The sequence below is a fragment of the Nicotiana sylvestris genome, chromosome 7 (assembly GCF_000393655.2).
Source record: "Nicotiana sylvestris chromosome 7, ASM39365v2, whole genome shotgun sequence".
Classification (NCBI taxonomy): Eukaryota; Viridiplantae; Streptophyta; class Magnoliopsida; order Solanales; family Solanaceae; genus Nicotiana; species Nicotiana sylvestris.
The window spans coordinates 120214895-120228440 of NC_091063.1; the positions used below are offsets into that span (position 1 = coordinate 120214895).

The window sequence follows — 13546 nt, forward strand, 5'->3', positions numbered from 1 at the left end:
TTTTTCCCTAGCAAGAAATTAGAAATGGCAGCTAATTATGTCAACATCATGCAAAACGTTGAGGGACACGAAGATTTGCCTCAACATGAAGATTCAATCAGCGACACACGAAGGGGACAAAGCAACCTCGGTTCGTAAAAGGCAATACCCCCGACATGTGCAGGAGCTAAGTCCCGACGATGTGGAGGAAGAACATGTCGTGGAAACGGTAAAAATCTTAAGAGAACAACATAAGGCAATCATGATTCATCTCTCAAGGAAGGACCGAGTAATGACGGAGTTAAAACAAGTGTTATTAGGTGCTTCCAATAATGCAAATGGGAGGGGCCCCGTTCCTCCTATCACTCCTGCAAATCAAACGACTCAAATAGTCTATAATAATACCCCAATGGGGGAGGTCAGTATTGATGGTGCTAGAGAGACCGGCAGCGGATTTGGGAATGAGAATGGGATGACCCCTTCAAAACCGAGCTCATGAGGTTCATGAGGGAAATGAATGAACGGTTGGATCAAAATGCGAAGAAATTTCACGCCCGAATGGATCAAATTATGGGCACACCAACAGACCTGAAAGGCCTAGATTCGAAAAAATACACGCAAATACTATTTAAGCCGAGCGCAGCACCAGAGTTAATTTCGAAGAGGTTCACGATGCCGGACATACCAAAATACAATGAGATTTCGAATTCGCATAAGCACATCACAACCTATACAACGGCTATAAAAGGGAACGATTTGGCTCAACATGAGATCGAACTGGTCTTACTGAAGAAGTTTGGTGAAATCCTCACAAAGGGGGCTCTGACATGGTATTCACTCTTACCCAAGCATTCAATTGACTCTTTTGAAATGCTTGCAGATTCATTTATCAAGGCCCATGAAGGGTCAAGGAAGGTCCAAGCCAGGAAGACAAACATATTCAGGATTGCGCAAGGTGAGTCCGAATTATTGCAAGAATTCGTGATTCGGTTCTAGAAAGAGAGAATGTTGTTATCGGTTACACCAGATAAGTGGGCATCAGAGGCATTCACAAAGGGTTTGAATCTGTGAAGCCTTGATGCCTCCCGGAAGTTGAAGGAAAGTCTGCACGAGTTCCAAGCAACCACATAGGAGGATATTGATAATCGCTACGAGTCAAAAATAAGAATAGAGGATGATCAGCTCTGGTTCCCAACATCTACCAAGGTACGGGACCGATACAAAACCATGATAATTCTAAAAGTGACTTCATTGCAGATCGGCGATCTTCTAAAGGTCATTTCTTGCCATATGAAAGAACCTAAGGATGCAGCAACAAAGGGTTTCGATCCTCGGACAAGTTCGTTCCTGATAGAAGAATCGACTATGGCCAGAACAACTGGTCATTACAAGAAAAACATATATCGGGGGCTCGGGATTCCACATATCCCAAGTTATCAGATTATAACTTCAATATCAGCATAGTGGAGTTGGTGTAGGCGACGAGGAATATCATAGAGGCACGATTCCCAAAGCCAATCAGATCTGTTCCTAGCCAGAGAGATCCCAACTTATGGTGTGATATCATGGGACTCACAACCATAGAATTGGGGATTGTCGGCATCTACGAGAAAAGGTGGCGACATTGTTGAATAATGACCATCACATGAAAATTTTAAGCGATTGAGCCAAAAACAACTACGGCCAAAGCTAGGCAATAAAGAGCCTTCAAAGGCGGCAGAAGACTCCCCTCGGCTGACTATCAACATGATTTTTTGAGGGAATGAAATCAACGGTGTAACCTTTTTGGCGGCCAAGAAAACAAAGAAATCGGTGACTCACAAAAAGACTCCAGAAAGTCGCGGAAGATGAAATCACCTTCACAGAGGAAGATGCTAACAGACTCCTTATTTCACATAATGACATTTTGGTAATCTCTCTTAATGTTTTAGATTTCAAAATTAAGCATATTTTGGTTGACCTAAGAAGCTCAGCCTATATCATCCAATGGAGAGTGCTGGAGCAAGCAACGCTAACCGAAAGTATCATACCAGTGACAAAACTCTTAGCTGGGTTTAACTTGACAAGTGTGACAACCCGAGGTAAGATCCTGTTGCCCACGAACACTGAGGGGGTAACCAAAACCACCTTATTCAAAGTGGTAGATAGTGACATGGCCTACAATATAATCCTTGGGAGGACGTGAATACACAAGATGAAGGTTGTGCCCTCAACATATCATCAACTACTGAAATTCCCTAACCCCGAAAGAATCAAACAGATAAGAGGTAACCAGCCGGTGACAAGGGAGATGAATGCAATAATTATTTCAGTAGCAAGGGTAAGGAGTTCAACAAATAGCAATTACAGGTCCGATACCTTTTCCCCCACCGAATGAAGACGATAAGAGTGAGGAGTCATCAGATTTCTATCAGGTTTCGAGATATTTTCAAGTACCGGAGGGGACAAATGCAACTAAGTAAACCACAGAAGAACTTGAGCAGGTGGCTTTGTTTGAGCAATTTCTAGAAAAGAAGTTTCATTCGGGAACAGGGTTAAATCCCGAACTCAGGTCAGGATTTAAAAATTTGCTTAAAGCTAACATTGACTGTTTTGCATGGTCGCACTCGTATATGATAGGTATCCCATCAGAGGTGGTCTTGCACAAGCTAAGCTTGGATATGAACTTCCCACCGGTAAGGCAAAAGAAATGCCCAATAGTCGAGGACAGAAACAGGTTTGTTAAAGAAAAGGTAACTCGGCTACTCGACAACGGTTCAATCTGGGAGGTAAGATATCCAGAATGGTTATCCAATGTAGTTGTAGTTCCGAAGAAGAATGATAAGTTTAGAATGTGCATAGATTTTAAAGATTTAAATAAGGAGTACCCTAAAGACTCGTTCCCATTGTTAAACATTGATCAAATGGTTGATGCTACGGCCGTGCACAAGTTAATGAGTTTCCTTGATGCTTACTCCGGGTATAATCAAATCAAAATGAACCCCGAGGATTAGGAAAAAACTTCTTCCATAACGAATTTTGGCACGTGATGTTACAATGTGATGCCATTTGGACTTAAGAATGCCAGCGCCACTTATCAAAGGCTTGTTAACAAAATGCTTGAGAAACAAATATGCAAAATAATGAATGTATATATCGATGACATGTTAGTCAAGTCTTTGAATGAAGGAGATCACTTGAAACACCTCCAAGAGACCTTTGTCATTCTAAGAAAATACAACATCAAGCTTAGCCCAGAAAAATATGTGTTCGAGGTTGGTCACGGTAAGTTCTTGGGGTTCTTGGTATCGCAAAGAGGGATAGAGATAAATCACGATAAAATCAATGCCATCAAAGATATCCCAGACCAACTAATGAGCGTAAAGGAGGAACAACGGTTAATTGGAAGGTTGGTCGCTTTAAGCAGGTTCATCTCAAGATCATCAAAAAAATGTCATCACTTCTTCTCACTTTTGAAAAGGAAGAGCAATTTCAATTGGACTCTCAAATGCCAGCATACACTAAAGGATTTAAAAAGGTACATGTCCAGCCCCCCGTTACTATCAAAACTGGGGGGAGACGAATAATTGTTGATATATCTAGTTGTCTCGGAAGTCGTGGTAAGTGCTATTTTGGTTCGAGAAGAAGAAGGTACGCAATTTTCTATTTATTACATTAGTAAAATATTATCAGGAGTAGAGACTCGTTATCCGCACCTTGAGAAATTGGTCTTAGCTCTCGTAGTCACCTCTCGAAAGCTTAGGCCTTATTTTTGGTACCACCGATAGCCGTGGTGACAACCTTTCCCTGGGGGAATGTTCTTCACAAGCCTGAGTTGTCAGGCCGATTAGCTAAATGGGCAGTCGACATTAGCGAATTCGATATTGAGTACAAGCCAAGGACTGCGATCAAGTCACAATTTTGGTCAACTTTGTGGCCGATTTCAATCCCAGATTAATGCCTTGGCTGCTAAGGAAGCAGTGTTGTGTTGGAAACTACATCGGGAGTTTGGATCTTGTTTAAGGATGGAACATCCAATGTATAATGGTCCGACCTCGGGATAGTTTTAGTCACACCCTCGGGAGAAATTCTAAGATAGGCCATTAGGACTGTTCCGTTAACTAACAAAAAACCCGAGTATGAGGCTTTGGTTGCAGGACTTGAACTGGCCTGGGGAATTCCGAGGTCATCGAGATCAAATGTGATTCCCAGCTGGTAGTAAATTAAGTGTACAGGATTTTTGACATAAAGGAAGAACATATGCAACAATATGTGAATAAGGTTCAAGCATTGCTTGCACTATTCAGGTAATGGTCGATCGTACACATTCCGAGAGAAGAAAATATGGAAGCAGACGTATTGGCTAATTTGGGGTCATCAATAGTGATGAAAGGATCTGACTCCGGTACAGTAGTCCAACTTCTGTATTCAATATTGGACGTGGACGATTACTGTAAGGCCAACTCAACCAACTTAGTCTAGGATTGGAGGAATGAGTTCGTCGAATATCTTCGGCATGGAAAATTACTCGAAGACCCGACGGCATCCCGAGAACGAACCAAAGCATTCTTTTTTTTCTTTGGGCCTCCACCAAAGAGAAGGCCGGAGTTTCCATATGGTGTAGTGAAAGAAGCATTAATAATAAAGAGGTAGTAAAGCTTTTGCTGAGAAAGTCGGAGAAGATGGAAAATTTTCTAAGAAGAAGAGTGCAGAGAAGAAGAAGGACTTATGAAAATTTTGAAAGTAAAAGAAGTAAAATGATGAATAGAAGTGAAGTTATAGACGGTAAAAATCGTGGGCAAGACGTGTTCGGGATATTAAATGCGAGAAAACGTGCATCCTTTCAATCATTAGATAATGTTCAGGAACTTTCCCCCAAGAAGGGAGTCTTCACCAACTTCTCAACAACACAAAGATATGTCACCGAAAAGTATAAGGACTATCTGTGTAGGGTAAAATTGATTTATAATAAATGGTCGAGTGATAGCATGACACATGAAACCGAAGACAGGTAAAAGGCAAGTCAAGTAACGAGTACTAGGAACAACAACTACAATCGACATCGGGTAAGTCCTGAAGGGAGTATGTTCAACGGGAACAGATCGAGTATTTTGTCATCGGATATCATTCAATGAGAGAATATTCTCTAACATTAATAAGCAACCGTTACAAAAAATATTTGTATTCATGGCATGTCGTTACATATTTATTTACTCATTTATTATTATTTAAGTGGGGCTTGATCATAAGATCTTGTTTCCCTAGGTATAACTATAAATAGCAGGCTCATCATCCATTATAACACACGAAAGTCTAGGAGAAACACATACTATATTTTGCGAGTAGACACTTATGATCTACAATGTATATCATAAAAAAAATTAGAGATTTAAATTTAATTATTCGTAATAAGAAAATATTTTTCTTTCTGAATTGCTTAAATTGAAGTTTTGCGCATAAAAATGAGGTATAGGACGTAGGAATACATTAGAGAATAATGGGGCATTTGCATCTATACCCGCTTTTTGTGTCACGTTTTAACTTGTTCCCGCTTTGCAAAAAAAAATTGCAAGCGTACCCACTTTTTCGCATAATTTCAGCATACGGGGCTGAAGTAGCAAAGAGAATCATGCAAAACTTCAGCATTCTAGTAGCCGGGCCTGAAATTCAGCTCTAGAGCTGAAGTTTTTGTTTTGTAACTGTCGAACTTAAGCTCTAGAGCTGAAGTTTTTATTTGTAACTGGCGAACTTCAGCTCTAAAGCTGAAGATTTTGTTTGTAAGCTTCATCTCTAGAGCTGAAGTTTTTGTTTTGTAACTGTCGAACTTCAGCTCTAGAGCTGATGTTTTTGTTTGTAACTGGCAAACTTCAGCTCTAGATCTGAAGTTTTTGTTTTTGTAACTGTCGAACTTCAGCTCTAGAGCTGAAGTTATTTGAAAGCTAGCTTTAGAATAGGATCTACTCAAATAAGCTGGGGATCCATCCATCAAACAACTTGCTAGTTTGTTAAAATCTTTGGGGTAAAATCTCAGCACTGGGCTCAAGAATTTTTATGTGCTAACATACTCAATTTAGCTTTACAAGAAACAACTTTCACCTTAATAATATTTATCAAAACAACCCAAAAAAGAAGAAGTAAATAAATGCAAATTAATCATCCCAGATTGCGAGAACAAATAATGAGCTCTGTAATACGATTAAAATGCAAAGGCGTCGTCACTTAACAATGGTATCTTGATAGTTTCCCCTCACAAAAGGATCTATGAAATATAATTTCTTTTTTAATCATATAAAGGTATAAAAGAAAGTTTTAACTTCTATGCACCAACAGTGTAAAAGAAATTTTACCTAAAAACATAATCTGTACCAACAACAGCAGAAGAAAGAAGAAGAAGAAAACGAAGGAGGAGAAGGAGGAAGAGAAAGGGGGCTGAAGTAATTTAAAAAGTGGGTACAAGTTAAAAGTTTTTAAAAAACAATGGGTATAGGCTAAATGGGGGCGACCAAATAGGGTGCCCCGTGCAATTTTTACGAGAATAATTGGCAAAGACTTCCAGAATATTACTCCCTCCATTTTAATTTATGTGAATCTATTTGATTGGGCATGGAAGACTTTTGAATTTGTTGTGTAAATATATATATATATATATATATATATATATATATATATATATATATATATATATATATATATATATATATATATATTGTATGGCTATAAATCATTGCATAAAAGTAAATTATTTTCAAATATGAAAATTGGTCATTCTTTTTGTACGGATGATGATAGGATATAATTGTGTATTTTAGTCGCTTATTAAACTCTAAGTTACTGTACTTTAATTGAGTTTGAGCTTTAATTGCTAGTGTTTTGCACTAAATATCTATTTTATGCCTTGTAGGAGTGATTCTGATCTATGTAGACGTTATGGAATGAATTCAAGTGATTTGGAGCTTTGAAGTCTGAGTAAAAGCCCAAGACATTACGCCAGGATCGTGTTCGGAGGTCGTGTACCAAGTCCGGATGTTAAAAGAGGACGAAATAAGTTCACTCTGAGAAAATTACACTGCCGCACTGCATGGGACGCCGCAAGGCGCGGCGCAGCAGTGTAAAATATTGCATGATGCGAAAAGTTGAGGCTGCTGATAAACTCCATTAGTGTGCCGCATGGCGCGGCGCAGGGTGCGGCGCGACTGTACAAAATTTATAGAGCCAGAGTCCTATTTCGCGCGGGAGAAGGTGTTTTCGTCTTAGCCCAACCCTACTTGGTATAAATACATATAAAAACGTTATTTTAAAGACTTTTGACAAATCTGAGACCTAGGGACACAGTTTAGACAGGGAGGAACACAAACCACGCTTGGAGGAGGCTTCTAACTAGTTTTTCTTCTCTTCTCTTCCTTTAATTTCATAGTTTATTAGTTCTAGAGTTTTAGGTGCTACATGAACGTTGTAGTTTGAAGCTTAGATTGTTCTTATTATTTTAGATTGAGTAGAGATTAGTGTGCCGCATGGCGCGGCGCAGGGTGCGGCGCGACTGTACAAAATTTATAGAGCCAGAGTCCTATTTCGCGCGGGAGAAGGTGTTTTCGTCTTAGCCCAACCCTACTTGGTATAAATACATATAAAAACGTTATTTTAAAGACTTTTGACAAATCTGAGACCTAGGGACACAGTTTAGACAGGGAGGAACACAAACCACGCTTGGAGGAGGCTTCTAACTAGTTTTTCTTCTCTTCTCTTCCTTTAATTTCATAGTTTATTAGTTCTAGAGTTTTAGGTGCTACATGAACGTTGTAGTTTGAAGCTTAGATTGTTCTTATTATTTTAGATTGAGTAGAGAGGGAATTCTAGATTGCATATAAGATTGAGTAGAGTAAGATCTTAACTCTAAGGGGAGGGGGCAGATTTGCGGTTAGGATAGGAATATACCTAATCGCCTTGCTTAGTTATTATACGGGAATTATTAATGCGTTCTTGTTAATTCTAATTCCATAGGAATATAGGCATTAGATTAGCTTGAATAGGCGAGTTGTCCTTCGGGAGAAGGCTACAGGCAATATTAACTCTGTCAACCAATAAACTAGATATATCAATTAGATGATTGAAGTGGAAAACTCAACGGGATTGTTAGCTAACTCATAGCTCTAGAATATTCACTCACATCGAATTCGTCTCTATAATTCTCCAACTTGTTTTCTTTAATCTCTTAATTTGTTACTTTAGATTTATTTTAGTAGAATATTCATATTTTAGAATTCGCTTGAATAGATTAATTGTTTGGCTTAATTTAGTTGATAGTTAATCACAAGTCCCTGTGGGTACGATATCTGGACTTACAATTCTATATTACTTGTCGACCACGCATACTTGCGCGTGCGTTTGGGAGCAACAACAGACTAAAAAAAAAATAGATTCACGTAAATTTAAACGGAGAGAATATATACGATTTAGACCGTTGTGGAGTCAAAAATGAAATTCTTATATGGGATTCAGAAAAGTAATAGACTAAAGTTGAGACATAGTGGGCGTTTGAATATAAGAATTGTACAATTCCAAAAAAAAAGTGAAATTTATTTTCAAGTGAAAATAACATTTGAAAATTAGAGTTGTGTTTGGACATGAATATAATTTTGAATTTTTTTTGAAGTTTTGTCAGTGATCTGAGTGAAGATTTTGGAAAATAGTTTTTTGGAGCTTTTGAAAAATTTCAAAATTTATGTTCAAGTGAAAATTGAAAATTTATGGCCAAACACTGGTTTCAAAAAAATTGAATTTTTTTCAAAAAAAATTGAAAAATTTATTATGTCCAAACGGGCTCTTAAACTTACCATATAAAGTAATATCTGAGCCGCCATCGAATCTTTTTTTTTTAACGTGAAAGCAATTCAAGGATTTATATATTTCAAAAAAATTATTTCCGAAATATATTTTTTTGCGAATCACTCCTTCGAATCATACAGATCTATCTACCTTGAGCTTAGGTTGTGCAAGTTGAGAGACAACGGTTATTAGTTTTCGGTGAGATTTAAACCCTTCGTGTTCATGTTTACTGCACATGATTGCCAAAACTCGTACCACTTTGGCACCCTCTTGGGATTACTGTACCTTTTCACTGTTAAAGGAAAGTGATCTGCTACTTGTATGCATCAAGTTGTCAAAGTAATATGAGTGGCAAAGCTAAAGGGACAGTAGGAGGGGCGGCCCCCTAGGTGTGGGCATAATTCAGTAAATATTGGAATTACCGTATCAAAATAAAAATTTTTGGTATTTGGTGTACGATATTTTTTTATTTGGTTTAAGTTTTTAAAAAAATTGGTATTAAATATGATATTTGATATTTTAAGACAAAATACCGAAATATCGATACTGTACCGAAATATATATATTATATTACACAAAACATATATCATCAATTATAACATAAATATAAAAAATCTAAAAGTTTACTTTTCTTTATTCTCAAAGTTCATCAATTAACTCTAAACAAGTAACAAGACACTTCTAATGATCAAATATTTTTTTATATACAATTTTCTCTGTTTGGGTCTTTTTGAGAAAGAAGAGGTTACTGGACAAGCGAAAGAGATGCCGAAAGAGCAGATGCTTTTATTTGAAACAAAAGCATTAGCCGAGACATACCTCCGATATTTGTTAGTTTTGGACAAAATTTTTGTCAACAAATATTTCAGTTTTGTATTTTTGAGTACTTTAATTAAGAATATTAGAGTGTATGACTTTATGCACTAGTTAGTATTCAAACCGAATAAACCGAAGTTACCGAACCGAAACCGAAAGGAGAAAAACCGAATCATACCGAATTTAATTAGGTACAGTATTTGTATAGGATTTTAAGAAATCGCATACCGAAAATACCGAACCGAAATATCTAAATACCATACCATACCGACCGACGAACACCCCTACGGCTACCCCCTCTCCCTCCCCCTAATATTTGCATTTCAAGAATATTCCTTTGTCCTCTGTAACTCTTCATTTCACTAAGAGGCCGTTTGGTAGAGTGTATTAGAGAAAATAATGCATGCATTATCTTTGTATATTAATAATATTTTGTTTGGTACATTTTTTAACCTATGTATAACTAATACAAGCATTAGTTATACACTCTATTTGGTATTATCCTATGTATAACTAATGCATAGAAAACCACGATATTAGTAATACCAAGGCTATTAAAGTATGCATTAGCATGATTAAAGATAAAATTGTCCTTAAATTCCGTTAAAGCTAAGAATATAGAGGGCATTTTTGTAAACAACTAATTTATTTAAAAATTATGCAATGCATTTTAATTTTTAATACACTACATCAAACAATGTATAAAAAATAATCTCTGCATAACTAATGCTTGCATTACTAATCCATGCATTACTAATACACCCTATTCAGCATTATTCCTATGCACCCTACCAAACGACCCCTAAGGGTATACTTCTTTATTTATGGGTCTTAGTTTGGGGAGGAGTGCGACTTGGCCGTTTAGAATTTGAGTTAAATTGTAGGAGCCGTATTTAGGGAGAATTACACAAACCGTTCTAAAGTTTAATATATGTAGTATATATATTCACTTACATTAATCTAGCTTCCTTCTTTTTGTTTTAAACAAAACTATAATGCAATCCCCTTCGAGTATTAATTTATTTCATCTTAATTCTTTTATCACTGCCGCATTCATGCGTTTACTTCTTTCAAGTGACTAAATTTCTTATAATTATGCTTGACATACAAACTGATATAAAAACGAAATCAAAAAAATGAAAAATGAAAAAAACAAAAAGATAAGTACGAGATATTTCTCTATTCTCTTTTAATTTGTCCTTTTTTCTATTAAGCTTCAAATCTTTGTTGGCTTTACTTTTCATTTCCATGTATCTTTTGATTTCAAAGAAGTTGAAAGATGGTAAAATTAGATTCACGATATAATAAAATATGAAAAATATTCACAAAAATAAAATTAAAATAAAAGAGACAAACTTGTTCACTTATATATCAAATCAATGTTTTCAAGCTTATATAATATTATATATTTAAAATCACACGAAATGTGCGTAACAAGTCAAACCTTCATGATAGCCATTGGACTTCATCGGTTGATTTTATGTGAACAAATTTAATTGCATGGAGTAATAAAAAAAGCTAGAACTTATAGTTTTAAACATACAATAACACTTGTACGATTGCAAAATCAATGCATTAAGAATAAAATAAATATTTTAAAATTAACTTATTTTTAAATATAAAATTATTATTTTAAAGAAGACTCATAATAATATAATACTCCCTCCGTTCGAGTTTATGTGAACCTATTTCCTTTTTTGTCTGTTCTAAAATTCCTTTCTCAATTCGGAAACAATTTAGTTTAAACTTCCTATTATACCCTTAATGAGAAGCTTTATAACCACACAAATATTCTGGACCCCCTTTTGACTTGTGTAGGACTATAAATTCCAAAAGTCTTTATTTTTTTTTTAAATTCTGTATCCAATCAAACAAGTTTATGGAAGGAATATCACGTAAAATAAAAAAAGAGAATGATTGTGTTTAGCATTTTGTGGAACTCAAGAAGAACAAATGCAACTCACATCATTCTTGCATTAATTTGGACGTTCAACCTTTACAAGATGCTATTATGATTAGGAAGCATAGTGGATGTTAGTGACTAGAAGTAACATGGTTGGTCCTATTTGATGAAGACAAATAGCGCATCAAAATTGACTGCTCGGCCCGCGTGGGAACATCTACTCCTTCTTTTCTCTTTCAACTCCCTCTTTTACTGCCTAAAACTTTCAAACGTAAAGCCCGCCACCATTACCATTACCATTACACACCTGTCTCCCCAATTCAAAATCTCACTTTTCTCCACTGTGCTTTTCCTCGTTTTCTCTCATCTTTGAAAAAGAGAAAAAAAAAAGGACAGATTCAAACTCTTCCAACCCCAGCTTTTCTTACCTTTTCCTTCTTCTGTTTTCAGTAATACTTGTTACCTTCACACTAGTCATACATACACTTGGCGAGTTGACAATGAAATTGTTATCTTCATCCTCTGTTTCCACCACTTCAAGCAATGCTAATTATACTTCCAAGGTAAGTTGCATTTCTGGGATGTTGCGTCGCCTTCTTTGCTCCAACAGTCTTCCAACTCATCCCTCAGATCAAATTAGTCTGTCTACAACGTACCAGTACAGTAATCATACTAAAGAAGCAGAAGCTGATGATGGACTGTCCTTAAAAGCACCTGGGGTTGTGGCAAGGCTGATGGGATTAGAATCGCTGCCGCCTTTTAGCTTGGATCATGCAAAGGCAAGCAATAACAAATCAATCTCCCGAAGCCGCTCTATGAATTCCGTTGATTTGTTGAGAGAAATTAAAGGGAGAAATCCACGGGTGAATAGCTTTCGTGAACCACCAACGTACATGGAGCTTGAAGATGAGAATTTCTTTATTCTCAGCTTTGAAAGCAGAGAGATTGTGTCGAAACAGAGGAAAAATAATTTTGCAGAAATAAAGCAGAGAAGAAAAGAGAAGCTGAATAACAAGATAAGGGAGAGCGTGGATCTGAAGAAGAAAGAAAATTTACATGTTATTAATTATGAGGTTTCAACTCAGAAGCTAGATGACAAAGTGATCCTCATGCACAAGGATTCTCAGAAGTTTACAGTACTTAAAGATTCAACCAACGTCCTTAGACCAACAGATAAATTTCTTCAGAATATATCTGTTGGGATGGAAGACTATGAAGGAGCAAAAATAACAAGGAAGAAAAAGAAGAAAAAACGTGAAAGCTTTGCTGTAGAAAAACCCCTAACACAATTTGATTCAGAGAAATCAAGCCCAAATTCAGTTCTTTATTTTGCTGAGACACAAAATTCAGGTAGTTACGCTTGTGCTTCATAATTTTAGATTTTGTTGCATTCTCTTTTTTTCTTTATTAACTAATGTGCATTTTTATCTGAATGTCGTTATCAGAGAAGTTCTTTAGGCTGACAAATTCAAGATCAAGGAGAACACTGACCGAGGAACTTGAAAATTACAGGAAGCTGAAACTGACCGCAGGTGATAATAATGGAGTGGAAGCCAAGAAAAGTGAAAGAATTTGTGCTGAATCATACAAGCATTTTGAAAACTGCGTACAAATATGGAGTGGTTTCAGCACATTGGCAGATAGAGAGACAGTGGAAAGAAACTGGCTACAGAAAGAGATTTGCAAGTTTGAATACTGCAAGGAGATCGGTGGGGGCATAGGATTAAAAATTCTTGATCAGTTGTTGGAGGAGCTAGTAGATCAACTTGTTGAACAACCCTTATAGTATTTTGTATATGTAATACAACTTTCTTAAGGTTCTTAATTTTGGACCTCAACTCCACAAGCACCTTTTATCCAAGAAAACTCTAGTTTTTTCTTTTTTCTTTTTTGGATGTGATAATAAGAAAAATAACATGCATCAAGAAAGGGAAGAGCTTTTAGATAGGTCCGATATAATTTTTCAATCATATGTAAGGATAATTAGGCTACTTAGGGGTCGTTTGGTTACAATACGGCTTATGCTGGTATATTATATTAAAAGTG

The 13546-nt window shown here is 36.5% G+C and overlaps 1 protein-coding gene across 1 annotated transcript; it reads left to right on the forward strand.

Annotated features, from left to right (window-relative positions):
* The first annotated feature begins 11787 nt into the window (after positions 1-11787).
* LOC104211100 (uncharacterized) lies at positions 11788-13386 on the forward strand. The gene is made up of 2 exons (XM_009760097.2): positions 11788-12850; positions 12946-13386. Exons 1-2 carry the CDS (start codon positions 12001-12003, stop codon positions 13284-13286), a joined length of 1191 nt encoding a protein of 396 aa, XP_009758399.1. The 5' UTR covers positions 11788-12000; the 3' UTR covers positions 13287-13386.
* Positions 13387-13546: the final 160 nt, after the last annotated feature.